The sequence below is a fragment of the Urocitellus parryii genome, chromosome 5 (assembly GCF_045843805.1).
Source record: "Urocitellus parryii isolate mUroPar1 chromosome 5, mUroPar1.hap1, whole genome shotgun sequence".
NCBI lineage: Eukaryota > Metazoa > Chordata > Mammalia > Rodentia > Sciuridae > Urocitellus > Urocitellus parryii.
The window spans coordinates 99051692-99073060 of NC_135535.1; the positions used below are offsets into that span (position 1 = coordinate 99051692).

The window sequence follows — 21369 nt, forward strand, 5'->3', positions numbered from 1 at the left end:
CCTTATCATCTGGCCAGGCATTTGTTATTGTTTACTTGGGATTATATTCTATATACAGAATCTTTACTGGGACACACCTTATATGAAACAACACCGACGTAAAGAGCAGCTGAGTTGATTTTCTGATTGTGAAATCTCCTGTCCTTCTGTCTCTCTGCCAGCTTGATCTGGGGCTTATTTACAAGAGAATAAAAAAGTGTGCGTGCGCATACATATGTGCTCTTAAAATCTTTTGTAGGCTGTCCTCCTGCCCTCAGTTTCAGACTTCTTTTCTGCAGGAGGGAAGTGTGCTAAAACAGACTGGAAGAATGACCAGAAAACAAGATAGATCTCCTCACTTATGGGGAAAACCACCAAGAGATTTTTAAAGAACCAGAGGTGCCCCTTAGAAGGAAACTACCAGGATGAATCTCAAAGTGGGGAGCCAATCCTTGGAAATACAGTGCAACTCACAGCAGCAAGGAAAATGTGTTTGAAAGAAGCCTTAGGCAGCAGGTCCAGGTGTGTTCATCAGTAGGAAGAAGGTGATGGAGGGAGGGGATTGTGTTTAAGGCAGGCAATGGTTGTGTGTTCTAGGTTTTTCCCTTATTGGTAGCTCTTATTTTGGGCTGAGAAAAATGGGGGCCTGGGGAAATTGTTGATTAGTCATCACAGGAAAAGAAAATTAATAATTGGCATGAGAATATCTAATTTAAGATTTAATATTTCTGCACTTTTGAGGTTTGAAAGTGTTAGTAAACATAAATAGAATGGTGATTATAATAAAAATAAACTTTTGAATTTGTGTAATACCCTGAGAAAATTTAACGCATTCATCTACATCATCATATTTAAATTCTGACACTGTTTGTGGCATCTGTGAGCACTGGTCTCATTCTACCTAGATGTCATGCAGGCTGTCTGCTTTTAATCACTTTGCTTCTCTACAAAGTGAACTTTTTTTGTGTGTGTGTGTGAGGTTTCAGGACACAAATTAGCTTTCCTTATCTCTTCTGTATATCACATGGGGTTCAGGAATTCCTGTAGACAAAAGAAAAGAAGAAGCAAGAACTGCTGATAACCCTCAGCCTTATTGTCAAAAGACCTCAATTTAAACAGGGTTAGGAATCTTAGGCACCATTGCTGAACCGTTCTCTTAGGTTTCAAAGTTCATTTCAAGCCCTTGATCTCTAGGAGAGGGGGGAGGGTAAAGATCAGGAGCAATCACCATCTTTCAAGGCCTGCACAGAGCTGGAGAATAAGGTAACCTTCTCTCCACCTCTTTTACACTGGAAGACACCTCAGGCATAATACACCTTATCTATACAATTTTGCTTCTCAGGATTTAGAAGGATCACCAGTTCAGTGACCATTCCATTCACTCTTTGTCCCTTCACAGGCTTGTTTCAGTAGAAAGTTGGAGCCCAGGGTACTGAGGAATCTGGCCAGGGATCCCAATTCCTTGGCCAGTGTTGTGTCCCTTGGGATTTGATGCCCATTCCTGACTTTTTTTGCTCATAGCGAAAGAGTGCTAATCCTGGGAATTGTTTTTTTTTCACTAAAAAAGCAGAAGATAGACATAGGATTGAGGGTCAGACACAGGAAAATTAATGGTGAAAACAATCCAAGGTTCCATATTTTGGTGAGTACTGAAAGAATTTTGATTCTACTTTTTTTTTTTTTTTTTTTTTTAATGCTTTGAAGAGGGGCTGGGGATGTGGCTCAAGTGGTAGCGCGCTTGCCTGGCATGCGTGCGGCCCGGGTTCGATCCTCAGCACCACAAACAAACAAAGATGTTGTGTCCACCGATAACTAAAAAATAAATATTAAAAAAATTCTCTCTCTCTCTCTCTCTCTCTCTCTTAAAAAAAAAAATGCTTTGAAGACAGATATGCAGACATCATCTGTGTCCTGTAAGAACTTTAAAGAATATACATACAGACAGATTTTATTCATGTGGTTTTTTTTTCTAAATTATGGTGTGTTTGTTGGTAAAATTTGGTTTTCATGATTCTTATGGATTCTGATATAATTCCTTCTTGACATTTTTTGGTTTTGTTAATTTGAATGACAAATACATATGTTTAATAGTTTAAGGAACATTGGGATTGTAAATAAAAGATCTAGACCAAGCAAGAGTATGCTTGCTCTTCCATTTATTTGTCCATTAATCTTTATCATTGGCTGATCTATAATTTAATCATATAGAAATCATATATCCCTTGGCGTCTACCTTTCATCCTAGATATGATATTTTCCAACATAATACCTAGCACAGTGCAAATGCTCAATATATGCATATAAGATCTGAAAACAGCAGAAGGACAACTTGTTTTACAGGATGTTGTAGATAAGTGATTCTGGAATGCTCTAGATCTGAGTTCTTCTCAATCTCACTTCCAAGTTAATCTGTTAACTCCAGCAAATAATGCTAGGTGGCTCAAGGGTAAGGATGAAATATGGAGGAGAAGAACAGGTTGAGTGGCTATGCAAGAAGACTGACAGGGCTGTCATCTCCATGGTTTACTCTCCCCATTGTTAGCCTGCGGGCTCTGCCCCACAGCCCATAACCATTAATATCTCCCTGGACTAGGGCTGGGGATGTGGCTCAAGCGGTAGCTCGCTCGCCTGGCATGCGTGTGGCCCGGGTTCGATCCTCAGCACCACATACCAACAAAGATGTTGTGTCCGCCAAGAACTAAAAAATAAATATTAAAAAATTAAAAAAAAAAAAAAATCTCCCTGGACCCAGCGTGGCATCCACCTAGGAGTGTAGATCGCTTGTCTGTCTAAAGAAAACATGGTTGGCAGATCCCCTTGAGTGGAGAAGCAGGTGGTGAGACTTGGGTGAGGCAGGCAAAACAGTTTGAATCACCTGGAACAGGACCAGATGTCATTCTGAGGTCAGTTAGGGAATTTTTCACAACAGAGTTTAGGAGAATGGATTTGATTTTTTAAAATGTGATGTGCAGATGTATTTGGGGAATATAAGTTTCATCTGGAAACTCACAGGTTAATTGGTGATTGTGTCTGGGAAATGATATTGTACTAACTGAACAGAAATGTGTGTAATAAGAGTTGTTTTACTGTTGCAAATAGAACTATCTTTGTGTGCGTTAAAACAGGCCCAGAAATGCAGTGTGTCATTATGCTTGTATTGTGAGTATGTATGAAAGTCTGGAGAGTTAATATTAATATTTAGTTCCATTCTAATTATAATCATTAACTTCTGTGGACTTCAGACAACTGCAAATATTTCAGGTGGCTTTCATTCCCCATTTCACTCTCATTCTTTTCCTATTGGTATCTCCTTCCTCATTGTGTTATTTCCTCCTCTGGATTCTCAATTTAAGAGGGGAGATAAATCTAAGAGAAAATGCTAAAAGAAACCTGAAGCAATTGAGATGAAAAAACCTAAGGAATAATATCTACAAGTGGGGCAATAATCTTGTTTTAGTTAGAACCCTGCCTGAAGAGATTTGGCACTGTAGATATAGGTATGTGTAAACTAGTGACAAGCTATATATAGACATATTTTGCAAAGTTCAAATGAGTTATCAGAATTCACAATTTCTCCTTGCTCTAGCACCCATTTTCATTGGGCTGCTAGTTGTTCATAAGCCTAGCCTCTTTAAACTCCCTATAACAAATAAAGGTGATGGTAAGAAACTGGTTCAGGAAGTGCAATAGAAGGCCATACTGTACCTAAAGGTGGGTGCTCTGTATTAATTGGGCTATCCAGGAAATTAACCATAGGTTTGAGTAACTGGCAGAAGGTGTGTTTGGCCATGCACTTATATTTGTGGGGTATAACCATGAGCAGTACAGAGAGCAGGTACTGTGCAATCAGGGCTTCAGATTACTTCGTTCAGTGTGTATTAGTGGGTGTGTAGTTTGGTTTCTGGGCAGAGCTCACAAGTCTGAGTTGGCTTCTGACTGACCCTTTTTTTTCCATTTGTACCATGATAGAAAGATTATGCGTAGAGCACCTATTCCCCCCCCACACACACACACCAGAGCCAAACTTGTTAAACTGGCTGCTCCCTGAATGAAAATAATCACATCTAATTATACACTGAAAATGAAGCAAGAGGAAAATAAAATAAAAATGACAATAGCAGTGAGAAATTTTCAATTAGCTTCTGAATTCACGCTACTGAGTTAATGTTTAATTTTAAGAATTTCTCTCCTTTGCTCTTCCCTCTCCAGGCACTGATCTCTGTGCTTTTGCTAGTTCCTTTCCTTCTATAGGGACTTGTTAACCATGGACACTCTCAATTATCTTTCTCTCACCTTTGAGGCTTATAAACTAGAGGAGGTGGACTTTGTTGTCCAACTATTCATTGACTTCTTAAATCCCTTGCTGTGTACAAACCCAGATAATAATTTCTCTGTGGGTGCAATTTTCTACCTTTTGGCTACCCCTGTTTACCTGGAATTTTTTGTCAACCAAACACCTGTCTTCTGAATTGTTAGGGTGTTTTTTAACCTATGATCTCTGCTTATAAGCTCATAGAGCTCCAGGAAGAGTAAAAAAAAATTGTGAGGTGGGAGCTGGGAGACATCTTTCAGGCACAGAGAGACTCTGTCTCAATAAGTAACACTGTGATCATTAGTATCAATAGTAAAGTGCAGCATGTAATGTAATAATAGAAGACAACATAATATAGCTCTAACATTTTATGTTATTATTTTTGAAACATTTGAATATATTTCCTTTTTATTCATAGACAATTGGAGAAAGAGAAGATGGCTTGGTACTGACACTTTAATATTTGTCCTGGTCAGAATGTGAGCAGGTCTGTGATATGAGCAGAGGAGTCTCATTGAAGCCCTGAGAGCGGAGGGATTAAATAGTTTTTATTGATATATGCCATCTGTTCATTGATTGTGAAGGTGCAGATGTTTCAGAGAAAGAAAGCAAACACATAACTCATCTCTCTTGACATCTGACCCTGTTTATTCACTCTCTGAATTAATTTTGTATAAAAATGAAATGGTTGTTTTAAAACTGTGATGCAAAGAGCAACCCCTAATTGAGAGTCTCTCACCTTGTGGGAGATATTTCTATTTGCACTTGAATAAATCTTACTCTTATGCTGAACAAAAAAATGTGATGCAGAGTTAAAGAAAACATGACATACTTAAAGACTATAGGGGATGTTGATTTTGCTTACATAACCCATGAGAAACAATTGTTCAGGACAGATGCTATGAACCTGTACTTGAGCATAGTAGCAAAAGAGTTAGGAAGGGGGCCTTTAAAATAATTTTGGTAACAATAGGATGAAAGGAAAGATTAGATCAGGGCGGTAAAACTATATAATAGGGAAAATGCCAGAGGGGGAAATAAAAGATTCTTTCAATTTGAATATCAGGCAGATGGACTGATATAAATGGATGGCTCAGAGAGGTGCTATTCACTAAACTAGTGATCCATAGAGACATTTAAAATTCCTATGTGTGCTTCATTTTTTCCCCCAGAATCATTCAATCCTTGGAAATTACTCACGGTTGTGGTTGAGTTCTGGTCATTTTCTGTGGGCCTAGCAGAGAAGCAGCAGCCCTGTAGCAATGGGTGAGAAGAGGGGTATGGCACGGATGCTACTGGAATGCAGTCTCAGCGACAAATTGTGTGGTAAGTTCAGATGCCACAAATGCCTGACCTTTGATTTTAGGATTATGGAGACTAAAGTCTGTATAGATTCTAGAAGGAAGATGCTTTGATTTCTAGTAGGAATGAATAAAGTGGTATTAAAAGAATGTGGACAGAGGTCGTTCATTATCTTTGCAGGGTGGGGCAGGGAGAGTGCTGATCAGAGATTCAGATGTGGCATTCTCTCAGTAGGAAAATAACAGAAAAAGCATAGTATACAGTTGATGTGTTAAGAAACAGGAACACTGGGGCTTCTGATTAGAGTTGCTCCCATTATTACATACATTAAATGTAACTGCAGTGAAAGGCAGAAGAGCCGACAATTTCACCTATGATGGGCTGAGGCTGATGGTAGGGAAAGTTATGTGGCATCAGGTCAGGCTTCTTAATCTTCTTTCCTTGCTATTAATTGCCTGCCCAGTGGTCCAGGAGCAGCAGTATGAAGTGATCATTGTCCCGACTCTCCTGGTTGGCCTCTTCCTCATCCTTCTTGCAGTCATCTTGTGGCTTTTTATAAGAGAACAAAGATCCCGACAGCAGCGTCCTGGAATTCGAGGTAAAACTCAAACTTTGTGCTCAAGAAAGATGAATATTAGGAAAAAGATGAGCCATATCTCAACAGATTCAAGTCCAAGAGTTTAGGTACCTTCAATGGCAGAGACAAGGGCTGCCTCTTTGGAGTGGAGAGGAGAGACCTCTTCTCTAGGAGGTCAGGAGTTAGAACTCCACATGTGCCTGTTGACTAAAAGAAAAATGGAAATAGAGGCCTCATGAGACCTGTTTCTGTCCTCTTTGTCCAACTGAACTAGCAAATTTTGACTATGTGAATGTCTAAGGATTAAGGAAGAAGGTCTAAAAGATAAAGCTCAGGGCTTTATTAACATCGTTGAAGGATAACTTTCTACTCTATGATCCATTCTATCCCTACTCTATTCCTCAAAAATATATGATGAGAAAGGGTGGCCTTCATTCTAGTCTTTGAAGTCCTGGGTAGGAAAGGCTTAGAGGTTCTTGTGGAGTATCATTGAACATGCAATGAAAGAGAATCAGCTCATGGAGGAAGCTAAGAGTATAGAGAAGGAGAAAAAATCCTGACAGTGATATAAAACTCTATAGTGGCTGATGCTCAGTCTTCGTCCAAATTTTATGTCAATTGTTTCATAAGTTCACTTTTATTGAAAACTTCTCAAAGGAATTGAATAAACTCACCCCTTCTGCTTATCACATTCTCTTTTGAACTCCCAAATAAGACTTTTTGTTATAGCTATCATCCTCCAAAACAACTCTTTCCAAGTTCATTAATGGTACCTATTTTGACAAGTCCATCTTGCTTAACCTGACAAAAGCATTTGAAACACATTCATGCTTCTTCTTTCTTGAAGTACTTTTTTAGAAAAAAAAATTAAAATTACTTTTATGCTTATATATCATTTTCATTCTTATAGATTCAAATGCTTTTTCTATTCTGATTATGGTTCCTGGAACTCTGGATTCTTACATTAAATCAACTACTTTGAAGTTTCAATATAATACACATCTTGTAGGTAATATGTTCAAAATCAAGGTCTTTTTTTATTATTAGTTGTTCAAAACATTACATAGCTCTTGACATATGATATTTCATACATTTGATTCAAATGGGTTATGAACTCCCATTTTTACCATGTATACAGATTGTGGAATCACATCTGTTATACATTCACACAAAACCAAGGTCTTGAAATTACCTTACAAGTGTGTCCTTAAAACCATCCTCCCTATCTAAGTAAATCGCAAGTCCAGCCTTCTATGTTTTCATCTAAAACCTTGTAGGTATCTGTGACTCCCTCTTTTTTTCACATATTCAACCCATAAGCAGATACACTCAACTCTCTTTAAAGTTAACCTAAGCCAATCTCATCTCTCATAGACTGTAGTAATATGCTCCTAACAGCTTTACTTACTTTTGGCCCTGCCTGTGTCTCCTCAGAGAAGCCAGATGATTCTTTTAAGGCATTCATCAGTCTGTTAATTCTTTCCTTGAAATACCTCAATAACTTTCTATGTTGCTCAGAATGAAAAAAGTCAAAGCTCTTCCCATGGTCTTATATGATCTGAGCCTCTCTTGCCTTATTTCCTACAACTCTCCAACAATCCTACTTGGCTCTGCTGCACCAGATTCCTTGCTATTTCTCAAATACTTTTTTTTTTTTTTTTTTTTTTTTTTTTTTAGAGAGAGGGGAGAGAGAGAGAGAATTTTCAATATTTATTTTCTAGTTCTCGGCGGACACAACATTCTTGTTGGTATGTGGTGCTGAGGATCGAACCCGGGCCGCACGCATGCCAGGCGAGCGCGCTATCGCTTGAGCCACATCCCCAGCCTCAAATACTTTAAGTATATTCTTTTATCAGTGCCTTTGAACATCTTGTTCCCTTTGCCTACAGTACTTTTTCTGACATCAATGTGGTTTGCTACCTAATTGCTTCCATACCTTTCTCCGATGTCATTGTATCAGAAAGGCCTTTCTTGAAATGAAATCTTTGTGGATAAAGTAGCATCACTGATGTTTCTTCTTTCGTCATTTCCTCTATAACACTTATTGACTCATTATTTTCTGCCTGATCACGAGAAGGTAACCTTGTTGAATTATGACTTCACCTATTCCCAACACCTAGAAAAGTATCTGGTATATAGCTAGTGATATTTGTTGAATAAAGGGATGGGTTAATGAGTGATGGTAAATTTAATGAGAAGAATGAACCTTTCTTTTCCAAACGGAGGAAAGTTCATGCCAGCTAAGGAAGGCAGAACGTATCAGAAGACTTAAACCAATACTCAATGAAATATGGAATAATTTGACTTTTAAGATAACTTGAGGAAGAAAGGATAAGCCACAGCTATGGTAGAGAAGTTATCTATATGTTTATTCCAAATTTTGAAGCCACATAACTGACTTAAATGGTAGTCTCCACTGGCAATTACCACTACCCTTAAGTATCTGTGGTTTTGTACCTATTCAGGAACTCCCTTGTCTCCATATCATACTCATGGAGAATATAGAATTATAATCCTGAGAAATACAGAAAGAAAATGTCGTCACTACTTTACAAGGGTCCATCCTGAGTTTTCCCAGAAGTAAAGGGGATTATTATAAAGGTTCTACAAAGTTGATGTTGATACCAATTAATAGAGCAGCATCAGAAGATATCCCTCCATTGACCAGAGGTAAAACTGCTAAAAGAACTTCCTGACTGGCTCATTCTAGGCTTTTCTGGAGTTCTCAGAACAAGAAACTGGTGATTGATATCATCTCTTTATTCTAGGCAGTGCTGCTGGGCCTCCATCTAGGAGTCCAAGTTGGGAAGCAATAGGACGTGGAGGAAAAGTGCTGGTGCCACTTAAGGAGACATCAGTGGAAAGTTTTCTGAGAGCTTCCACATCTGCCTTGTCTAAGCTGCAGGTGCCCCGAGAACAAGTCTCAGAAGTTTTGGAGCAGATCTATAATGGCAGTTATGGGATCATCTATCGAGCCAAGATGTGTACTGGGGACCCTGCTAAGCCCAAAAATATTGTCCTCAAGACTTTAAAAGGTAAAAGGAGAAGTGTTAGACTTCCTTTCCCTTTTTACTTTTCACTTATGAACCCCTAACAATAAATGTCAACAGCTTTGCAAACATTAAGATATTTTTCAACAAATATTGTGATCACAACTGTGTATAGAAGAAGGCAATTAAGAGTGGAAGCTTGAGACAAAAATGACATTCTTCGGGTCTTTATATCCCTAACTCATCTTTACCTACTAAGGCTGTTAAAACAGACTGTTTCATATTAGATGTTTCTTGGACTAGGATTCTGAGGTTGCTTTTAAATTTTTCTTTCCTGTTTGATACTCCTTCCTGATACTGCATTTCTCCCCCCACCTCTCTCTCTCTCTTTTGCTGATACTCATAATATGGACTGGTAATAATAAATAAATAAAATAAAAAAGGATAAGATAAACAAGAATATTAATCAAAATGCTCACATAGTTCCAGTGTTTCAATAAGAATAGAAATTTGCCTATTTAGGAAGAGGAAAGCCTATTCATTTCTAAGATGTAGTCTATGATATCTTTGATAAAGTGTCAGTGACATTGAGCATTGTTAACTTCTAATTGGTCCTCTATTTACTTTTTGTCTAAACTTACTCCTCTGAGAGGTCTTGAGAGTTACCATCTGAAATGATTTTTTGCTCCTTGTTTCCTCTTAATTGGTTGAGCTCACTGCTCACTGCCCTGCCTCTTCTATCCTCTGCAGAACCTGCTGGGCTCCATGAGGTGCAGGATTTTGTAGGACGAATCCAGTTCTATCAGTACCTGGGGGAACACAAGAACCTAGTACAACTGGAAGGCTGCTGCACAGATAGGCTGCCACTCTATATGGTGTTGGAGGATGTGGCCCATGGGGACCTGCTCAGCTTTCTCTGGACCTGTCGCCGGGTGAGCAGTGGAGTAGAGGTGTTAGGGGGCAAAGCTTGACCTGGTTGATTAGGTGTTCACATATCAATTAGCATCACAAGTGACAAAACATGGAGACAATATAATAGCATAACAGTAACCGAGTATCAATGTCCAAGAGAACTTTTTGCAGTTATTGAAGTATTCCATATCTGCTCTGTTCACTGGTAGCCCCCAGTCACATGTGCTGTTGAACACCTGAAATGTAGCGGGTGTAATTGATAAACCGAGTTTTTAATTTTATTTAATCTTGATTAATGTAAGTTTAAATAGACACATGTGATTAATGGCTATCATATTGGGCAGTGTGAACTCTTGATCCCACCTACTAGCTTGTAACTTTTGGCAAGTTACCTCACTGATCCTGAGTTTCTAAATCTGTAAAATGGGAATAATCAATTATTACAAAAAGTCAGAGACCTGAAAATGTCATAATTTTATTCTCTTTTAATGTTGAGTAATGTTCCCTTGTGTATATATATTACAGTTTCTTTATCCATCTATTGAAGGGATCTAGGTTGGTTCCACAGTTTAGCTATTGTGAATTGAGCGGCTATAAATATTGATTTGGCTGTGTTACTATATGGTGTGTTGATTTTAAGTCCTTTGGGTATAGACTGAGAAGTGGTATAGCTGGGTCAAAGGGTGGTTCCATTCTATACTGCTTTCCATATTGGCTGCACCAATTTGCAGTCCCACCAGCAATGTATGACTGTGCCCTTTCCCCCACATCCTCGCCAATATTTATTGTTATCTGTATTCTTAATAACTGCCATTCTGACTGGTGTGAGATGAAATCTTAGAGTAGTTTTGATTTGCATTTCTCTAATTACTAGAGATGTTGAACATTTTTTCATATATTTGTTAATTGAATGTATATCTTCCTCTGAGAAGTGTCTGTTCAGCTCCTTATCCCATTTATTGATTGGGTTGCTTATATATCCTGGAGTTTAGTTGGAGAATATCATGCTAATCGAAGTAAGCCAATCCCAAAAAACCAAAGACTGAATGTTCTCTCTGATAAGTGGACGCTGAAAAAATGGGGGTGGGGAGAATGGGAAAAATAGAGGAACTTTGATTGGGCAAAGGGGAGTGTATGCAGGCAGGAAAGATGATAGAATGAGATGGACATCATTACCCTAGGTATGACTGCACATATGGTATGACTACATTGTGTATGACCAGAGAAATGAAAATTTGTGCTACATTTGTGTACAATGAATCAAAATGCATTCTGCTGTCATACCTAATTAAGATAAATTAATTAATTAATAAAAAAATAAGGGAATGAGCATTGCTCAAAAAATCAGAGACATTATGTATGTAAAAATTATTATAATGACAATTATATAACAACTATTTTTGTTATGATGATTTTAATTCTGTTGTTACTATTTAAGTGTATTTTTTTAACATTATTCTAGTGTTCTAGTATTGAGGAGGAAAGCATTCAGCTTTTATATTTTTATACCTCAAACTCACATTAAAAAATAAACAAACATGCTGGGCACGGTGAGATAAGTAATCCCAGAAGCTTAGGAGGCTGAGGCAAGAGGATCGAGGCTTCAAAGTCAGCCTCAGCAAGAGCAAGGTGCTAAACAACTTAGTGAGACCCTTAAACAAAATACAAAACAGGACTGGGGTTATGGCTTGGTGGTCGATTGCCCCTGAATTCCATCCCTGGGACCCACCCATCCCCCATAAAATGTTCATAATTTTCCAGACTTAGATGGGATTTCTTTTCCTTATAATTTTCCTAGTTCTCTACATAGTCCTCTTTCTGAAGGGCCACTGTTTCCCTAGTTCCTCACTTGCTGACATGCAAATTCAATATTAATAAATCTTTACAATATACTGATTATATTGTACAACTGAACACATATGAAAAAGGAATTCTAATGTCCTTCTCATATAATTTTCTTTTGACACAGAACTACTTCTTTCTCTTCTGTGCAGGTAATATTCACTTATTCTTCATCTTTCCAACTGATCAGTTCTCTTCATCCTACCATCATATACTCTTTTAACCCTCTGTGCAGTTCTTTTATGGTACTTAAACATCTCTAACAATTTCTTTATGATTATTTGCTTCTAATTGACATAGGATTATTTGATTATAAGTCACACATCTACACAAAATAAGTGGCAGAAACAACTATGTTTATTTTGCTCACTCTATATTCCATGGAAATTGGTGCTTTATAGGCCTTCTGTAAAAGCCAGAATGCATTGAGGTGATGTGCTGTTAACCACATGGACACAGACACACTGCTTCAGAAAAATGACAATGGATAACCTTATATATGCTTGTCATTCTTACCCAGGGTTCATTTCTATTCTTCATTAATCTTCCAATCCAATAAATCATGATACTTTTCTGCCTGAAGACTTCTCCTATCAATCTCTCTTTGACTTTTTATCCTTTGTTTTTGTGTGTTTTCCTTAGCCTTCATATATTTGTATTTCAGATTATATCTATTGTACTTTTTAAAAAATCAAATGTGTTAATGCCACTTTGATATAATGTTTTTTCTCTATCTCTTTAGGATGTGATGACCATGGATGGTCTTCTCTATGATCTCACAGAAAAGCAAGTCTATCACATTGGAAAGCAGGTCCTTTTGGGTCTGGTAAGACTAGGCAAAATAAAAACCAAGGGTGGGGATTTTTCTCATTAGCCTAGTATTTGGTGTCATTGTTCCCATGTTCAGATTCCCAAATGGGGCATATATTTTAAATTAGAGATCAGGGGCAGATAGTCATGCACTGATAATTAATTTTAGTTCCTTCTTTGTGAAATCATTTAGATAATCTACTACAGAATTGGTATTTCCAGGGAGGAGGTAGTCAGTTTAGGATTTCTGGAAGGAACAGGGAAGATTTTAAAAGTTTACTCAATTTTAATATTCAAAAGATAGTGCCAAGAGCTATGTGCCCATTTGCTTTATACTCTTATTTATCTATGTACACTTTTAAGAACTAATGTGAAAGGGGAAATTTGGGGAGCAAGTTGGGAGAAGATATGGGAAGAGAAACTGAATGGATGAAAGGCTACAGAGCCAGAAGTATACAAATTCATATCTGGAAAACAAGACAAACTGGTTTGGAACATGTTTGGTTGGAAACTTGATTTGATAGTGAATGTGATAGGGAGTGCACATACTTAAAAAAGAATAAGAAACAAGTGAAAGAGGAAGAATGTGAAGGGGAGACAGTAGAATCACTCTTTTATTTTAAAACAACCTAAATAAAAAGGTTTTAGAACTCTGAGTTTAAGAGAAATATTTATCTTTATGTGAATCATTCAGGAAATTTAGATTATGCTATGAAATCACTCAGATAATTGTGTTTAAAATTAGCATTTGCTACAGAAAATCGAGGTTCTGTGAAGCTACCATTTTAACTCTTTGATATATCTTGCCACCCTAATGTGTGAAATATACCAGGGATCTAAGCAGGATCAGGAGGAATTGAAGGTTAAAAGAAGTTGGGAAGGTGAGAAAAAAGCAAGAGTTGTATCTGAAGCTCCCAATGGACAGGATGGGTACACACCATATATTTAATATTATCTTCAGCGTATGGAGCACTTAGCTGGTATGATCCCTTGGTAAAGTTAGGATGTCAGACTATAGTCTACCTTGTTGTGATCCTTAATTGTTGAGGTGCCTTATGAGGCTAATTGATGAAACCAGTGCATTCATCAGGGCCCTGTATTACCTATAACAGGCAATATCATACTATTTGTTGTTACTTTTAACAAACTCAAAGTCAACACTTTCCTTAATTCTTCTCATGACCATATAATTTTTTTGTTCTAAAACCTCATGAGAGAGAAATAATCATCACTATTTGCTTCTTCATCAACAATTGGAAATTACAGCTCACTCTTTAAAATTTTTATACTATCCTTGATTAGCAATCATAATTTGGAACTTCTATCTTTTTAGCCATGTACAACTTCTTGATTTCTCCATCAACTTTGAGTAGATTTGTACCCCAGCAAATCTAGGCCATCAGTAACAGTGGGTCTGAAATGCTTTAAAGTCTGCACTAGAATAATTTTGATACTTCTTTACAATATAGGTTATCAGATTTATTGTCCTAAATTATGGTTTAGTGAATTCAGGGTGCAAATATTATGTTTTAAAAAAGCTTTCTGGCAATTCTAATTTGGAACTTGACTTAAGAACTATTAGTAGAATAAAAACTAAAATGGGTCATTAAATAAAAAATAGAATTATTAGTAGAGTTTTTGTTGTATTTTCTGTGAATTAGAATACCATACTCTAGTTACTATCACTTAGTTACTCTGTAGTTTTGTGTAATCATTTAAATTTATCCAAAAGATACTTCCCTAAATCAGTTAATCCAGTTATTTTAGGGAGACAATAAAATTTTACATAAATTCAATAGTATGATACTTAATTTTGCTATGAATTCTACTCCCTTTCTAATATCTAACTGGGTTCATATCTGGTAGATGACAACTAATCTTCAATGGGACTTACTAGAAAGTGGTAGTCAGATGATGTGGTACTCAATCCCAACACTATCACTACCTAACCTTGGACAAGTCACTCTCTCTAAGCCTGTTTGATCATCGACCAAATAGATAAATAGCAATCAGGTTGGCTAAGCTCACAAAACTGTTTGGAAGGTCAAAGGAGATAAAGTATATAAGGTAAGTTTTGAATTTGATATGACATGGGTTTTAACAAGCATTTCTTATGTGCCAGAAACACTTGGACAGTAGTAATAAAAAGGTAGAGGTATTTGCACCTGTATTCTAAAAAAGAAAGCAAACATGTAATGTAAACATCAGCACAAAGGAGCAATTGCTGAATAAAGAATACATATAAGACATTGAAATATTTTAACAGAAAGGGAGTAATTTTATTGCAGATGGAATTTGGAATTAATACTTTCAAAATCCTGTATTAGGGATGAGGGAGTAGCAGCATTTGCCTTGCATGCATGAGGCTCTGGGTTTGATTCTCAGCACTACAAAACTAAATAAGTAAATAAATCCAGCATTAATGTCGATTGGATTATTTGCTCAGTTTGGTTATCTTAAAAATAAGGTAAAATATCTGGAGTGATATGACATCAAGTAATGAGACTTGTTTAGAGTAGGAAGTGCCCTTATCTTTTTGAGGCTTCCTAGTATGTCTCATCTGCAAACTGAGCAGTGACCTTCAGACAGCTGATTATCTTTGACCTATACTGTCAGGAATTTCTGCAGGATAAGCATCTGTTCCATGGGGATGTGGCAGCCAGGAATATCCTGATCCAAAGTGATCTGACTGTTAAACTCTGTGGATTGGGCTTGGCTTATGAAGTTCATGCCCTTGGAGCCATCTCTTCTGCTCGGACCATCCCTCTCAAGTGGCTTGCCCCAGAACGGCTTCTCCTGAGACCTGCTGGCATCAGAGGAGACATGTATGGTTTGTTCCTGCCCTTTGGATATATTCTCTTCATGACCTGAGTGTTCTCCCTGATTATTATTGGGTGTATTGTCAAGTATGTCTACAAATGAGATTTATACTCAGAAGTCAGAAATACTCTCAAGAAGAAATGTTATGATACAGAGTACATGTTTGGTCTCTGCTTGCAATCCCCTTTGAATGCTTTTTCAAGCATTCCTTCTGTATTGGATTAGAAGCTTACATTAGGAAAGAAAAAAATTGCAAAGATTACTCACACCAATATCTGAGGACTTAATCTAGTAGTTTTGCTTTAAACCTGAAGGGTGTGAGCCCACTTAATCAGAAGACTAGTTAAGTAAAGAATCCCTAAAGTAAAAATACTCAGACCACAATTAATTTTTTTTAGAGAGAGAGAGAGAGAGAGAGAGAGAGAGAGAGAGAGAGAGAGAGAGAATGAATTTTTTTTTAATATTTATTTTTTAGTTTTTGGTGGACACAACATCTTTGTTTGTATGTGGTGCTGAGGATTGAACCTGTACCGCACGCATGCCAGGCGAGCGCACTACCACTTGAGCCACATCCCCAGCTCCACAATTCTTAATTTTAACTTAAAACATATACATGTGTATTTCTTTATCAATTTAAAAAAATTCTTTTTATTCTAATTTGTTACATATGACAGCATTACAATTTATTTATAAATCTTTTGAAGAAGGGGAAAAGCTGCATTAAGAGAGAACGGGGCTTCTAAATGAAGTCATATGTCCTGTTTCTTGTCTGAATAGCACCTCTAATGACTAACTTTGGGTTCCAATTTGGGATGGTTCTAAGTGCAGTGAGAAACTTAAAAACATTTGCACAACAATTTGACTGCATACTTGTTATTATTATTATTTTAATTTTCTACTGTTCTCACCCACACAATTTTACAATACCTCAACAAGCCAAAGTTTTATTTGTTTTCTTTTTTCTCCTTCTTTGTTTGGGGGAGGTTACCAGGGATTGAACTCAGGGGCACTCAACCACTGAGCCACATCCTCCACCCTGTTTTGTACTTTATTTGGAGACAGAGTCTCACTAAATTGCTTAGCACCTCACTGTTGCTGAGGCTGGCTTTGAACTTCATCTTCCTGCCTCAGCCTCCTGAGTTGCTGGGATTACAGGTATGCACCACTGCATCTGGCTTACGGAGAGATTTTCATAAGGCACAGACAGATTCTTATACAAGTCATTCATTAGAGATTTGGATAAGACAGGCAAATTCCAGGAAATGCCAGGAGGTCACATGTACCAGAGCTGGAGTCCCTCTCGTCAAAGATAGGGCAGGGACAGGATCAAATAGTGGGAGGTTAGTGCTTCTTATTCACCACAACTTTACATGACCCTATTCTCATCATAACGCTTTCTTTTTAGTAGTATACTTTTATAGATTGTTTTCAAGGCATTCAACTTACTTTTCACAGAGATAATATTTATATTCAATCATCTTTTATAGTATTTATTTGCTTATATAATAATACACAATTACAGTTACATGTACAATTGGTGTAAACAGGCTTGTAAAGAATCACAATTGACTATTTTTGGTAACCATATAACTCAAGTGCTTGAAGAAGCTCAGAGATGGAATGTAGAGTATCCTAATAGCTATGAGTGTCATGAGTGGTAGAGGAAATTTAGTACATTAGTTAATATGATTTTGGTTAAAAACTTCCATCAATGTTTTACTAATATCTGCTTTTCAACAGATACATGTTGTAATGTATCTATTTTATGACTAAAATGTAATGATTTTTACTATAGTATTATATACATCTTTCAAATCATATTGCTTAAGCAAATACTCATTCCAACAACATATAAAGCTTGCTCTGTTATTATTTTTCCTAGTTTTGGGCAATTAGATTTACTGAGAAAATAGAGGATATATGATAACCTTGTTTGGCTTGTGCTAAGAACAAGACTAAAACCTTAGCAGAAAGTGGTGGAAAGAATGAAAAAAGATGCAAAAGAAATTTCTCTATGGGTGAGTGGATTTATGTGATTGTGTGCGCATGCGCACACACACAAATAATAGTAAACATCTATTCATGTTAAATATAGAAGAAATATACATTCAATCTTCAAAGAAATTAGAATCTAAGGGAATTGTACAGGAATGTTTCTCTCTTTTTCTTCCTTTGTCTGTGGCACCCAGGGAACTCTACAACTGAGCTACATCCCTAGCCTTTTTGTTTTTTATTTTTATTTGAGACAAGGTCTCATTAAATTGCCCAGGATGGCCTTGAGCTTGCAATCATCCTTTGTCTGGGATTATAGGTATGAGCCACTGCACCTAGCCAGGAATGCATTATTACTTTGCTTATTTTATCAGATACCCCTTCATTCTTCTTTATTACCTTCTTTATGGTACTATTACTGAAGGTTTCTATATTTTAAGTGAGCTCTCTAGGAAAGAAAAAATAGAAGTTAAGTAGATGGTTTTATTTTTTTTACAGCTGGTCCTTTGGGATCCTGCTTTATGAGATGGTGACTCTAGGTAAGCATGATCTTCAATAGTGTGTGACTGGATGCAAATATACAAGTAGGTTTATTTGGGTGTAGATTTTTTTTGAGAGAGTGTTTTAGAATAGGCCTGAAGATTAAATGGGTTGATATGACTTCCAAGCCTGATTCCTGAGAAGTCTTGTAAAGTGATGATTCCCTCTTACTCTACTCCTTCCCTCCCTTCCCGTCTCTTAACTTTCTTTTTGCTCTCTTCCTTTCTTTCAATCCAGCAATATTAATTCCAAGAGATTTTTTCTTATCCAAAGGATAATTCCTACACTGATTTTGTGTAAACATGTTTTCTTTAGACTTATTGATTCAACTAAGAAACTGTAGCACCTTTCCATGTTATGAAGAGTGGAGGAAAGGTCTTATTTCTTACTTTGCATTATTTTATTACTTTCCTAAAGACTCAAGATTCTCTTTTCCGGGCTGGGGATGTGGCTCAATCGGTAGCGCACTCGCCTGGCATGCGTGCAGCCTGGGTTCAATCCTTAGCACCACATACCAACAAAGATGTTGTGTCCGCCAAAAACTGAAAAATAAATATTGAAATTCTCTCTCTCTCTCTCTCTCTCTCTCTCTCTCTCTCTAAAAAAAAAAAAGATTCTCTTTTCCCCAAATTCACTATGCTACATCCTTACTAGAACAGCAGGGGACAACTGTCTTGTATCTAGTATTTTCCCTATGGATTTATCTTTTGCTAACAATTAGCCCAAGTGAATGAAGAGTAATGTTATTTGAAGTTCATATTTTATGACACTAAAGTTCTCTTGCTACTCTCATTCTTTCCATATTGACAGGGGCACCACCATATCCTGAAGTCCCTCCTACCAGCATTCTACAGTATCTTCAGAGGAGAAAAATCATGAAGAGACCCAGTAGCTGCACACATACTATGTAAGTGAATTTTGAAGGTCTGCTTTTCTCTAATTATAAATATTTTTTGCTTCCTATCAATCACTCTCTTTTCAAAGTGGCTCAGATGATCCTCAGTTGTCTTTAGGTGCTAATGCATGGACTTAGACAAAACCCAAGAGGTAAAACACATTTGCTAATATATCATGTATGCATAAATATCATGTATGTGTGTGTATACACTCACATTATCATACACAAAATATTGAGGCAAAACCAGAACTATATTAGGAATCTAATTTGATAAAATTTGTTTAATTCTGTAGGGATCTCCTAAAATAGGCAGGAAATAGATTAAATGAAATGTAAGTACATTATTGCTTTGTGTAAATGCCAATCGTCTGCCAGCCTCAGTTCAAAGATAGCTCTCATAAAATCAATTGTACTAGATTTATTCATTCAGAGTTTACTGACTCTTATTCATTATTTAACTTTTAAAAACTACTGCTGTTTTCTCAGCTCTCAGTATGATAGAACTAACCTGAAAAAGGGAAGATAGTAGAAATTACAAAGGCATAAGGAAGATCCAATATTCTCAGCAGAAAGGAACCACTGGCAAACCACTCTGAAGGCATAAAATAAGAAAATTTAAAATTACATGCAGAATATTTTTATTAATGAAGTTCAAAAGGGGACTATTATGGAACGTAAGAAAAAGTTAAACTATGTTTAAGAAGACGGCAGACATAACATGTTAGTGAACATTTCTAGTAGATTATTATTTGTAAAATTTTTAAGCTCTAAATCATTACTCTGTGAAGCAGATTATAAAGTTTAAATATCTTAAGTATATACACATATGCACAGTACAGTAATGCTAGCTGGGTATCTATAATGAAACTGCTGCCAAATATTTCCTGTAGGTTTCTGTGTGTAAAGGGCTATCCTTGATACTAGCAGAAACATTTAACTGACAAAGTATCTTACCTTAAACATAACATTTTGATGAATATCTGAAATAACATAAAGATCAACATAAAGTGTGCAGCAATATAGTACAATAATTAAAACTTCCACCCCATGTTACAGAGTAAAAAAACATGTTTTGTTCTAGCCATTCATTTAGTGTGCACTATTTACTACAATATACGATGAACAATGCACAATGAAAAAAACTGTCCCATCATACTCTGTAGTTTGAAAAATCTTTAGTCTTTTCTATTATAAAAGAAGTTCCAGGCACCAATGAAAAAAAACATGGAAAGAAACAAAAGAAGTCCCAATGAGAAGAGGACATTAAGACACTTGACATTAAAAAAATAAAAATAATTATCGGTCTCTGGGAATGAGACAGGGCAAAGAATAGCAGGGTTTCTTTGTTTTTGGGGGTGTATGTGTGTGTGTTAAGATATGTTGAGAGAGGAGACATGTTTCTTTTTTTCTTTTTGGTACTAGGGATTGAACTCAGGGGCACTCGACCACTGAGCCCCAGCCCCAGCCCTATTTTGTATTTTATTTAGTAACAGGGTCTCACTGAGTTGCTTAGCACCTCGATTTTGCTGAAACTGGCTTTGAACTCATGACCCTCCTGCCTCAGCCTCCCAAGCTGCGGGAGTGTGCCACATTGCCTGGCGTGTGCCACCTCGCCTGGTGAGACATGTTTCTTATACATTTGCCTGTTTCTCTTGTCCCCTTATCAGGTACAATATTATGAAGTCCTGTTGGCGTTGGAGTGAGGACAATCGTCCCTTACCCAGAGAGCTGCGCTTTCGCCTAGAAGGTGCTGCTAGAACTGCTGATGACAAGGCTGTTCTGCAAGTACCAGAGTTGGTGGTGCCTGAACTATATGCATCTGTGGCTGGTATCAGTATAGAAAGCCTTTCCTACAGCTACAGCATCCTTTGAAGGCTTCCAGCTGGATACATTTATATGTGATTCTATTTTCTTGAAACCAATTCCTCCAAGAACACTCTAGTGGGAAAAGAAGATAAAGGACATAGATCCTAGTTATTTCCCTACATATTTTGTTAGAAATGTGAAGTGATGCTGGTTGATGCTCTTCACACCACATACCCTTGAACTGAGAAATACTGTCAGTCTCATTTTTTTTCTATCTCAGTCCTAAAAACCCTGGGTAGAAGTGGAGAGTGTGTCAATGCAAAGGAGGCTTGAAAAATCTGCAACTTAAAAAAACAAAAAACTTCAGTGTTTGTTGGGGTATAGCACAAATAAGCTAGTCCTTCTCATCCTAGGCTTGCTTACTCCTTAACAATATTTTTATCTATACTATTACAAGGTTCAAAGAAACTAGGAATGAAATGAAGAAATAGAAATCTAATAAAGGAGGTGATGAGGAGATTTAAGATTTTTATTTGCTCAAGAGTATAGCTGTGGACCAAAATCTCCTTCAAAGGGAAGCGTGAGGGGA

General features: G+C 37.0%; 1 protein-coding gene across 2 annotated transcripts; it reads left to right on the forward strand.

Annotated features, from left to right (window-relative positions):
* The first annotated feature begins 5553 nt into the window (after positions 1-5553).
* Positions 5554-20846, forward strand: Styk1 (serine/threonine/tyrosine kinase 1). 2 transcript variants are annotated; one of them, XM_077799247.1, is made up of 9 exons: positions 5554-5617; positions 6057-6191; positions 8939-9205; positions 9911-10092; positions 12657-12740; positions 15341-15549; positions 18035-18075; positions 18887-18983; positions 20642-20846. In XM_077799247.1, the coding sequence occupies exons 1-9, from the start codon at positions 5554-5556 to the stop codon at positions 20844-20846; spliced, it is 1284 nt and encodes a 427-aa protein (XP_077655373.1). The 2 variants fall into 2 exon arrangements, with proteins under 2 accessions (XP_077655373.1, XP_077655374.1); XM_077799248.1 differs by lacking the exon at positions 8939-9205.
* Positions 20847-21369: the final 523 nt, after the last annotated feature.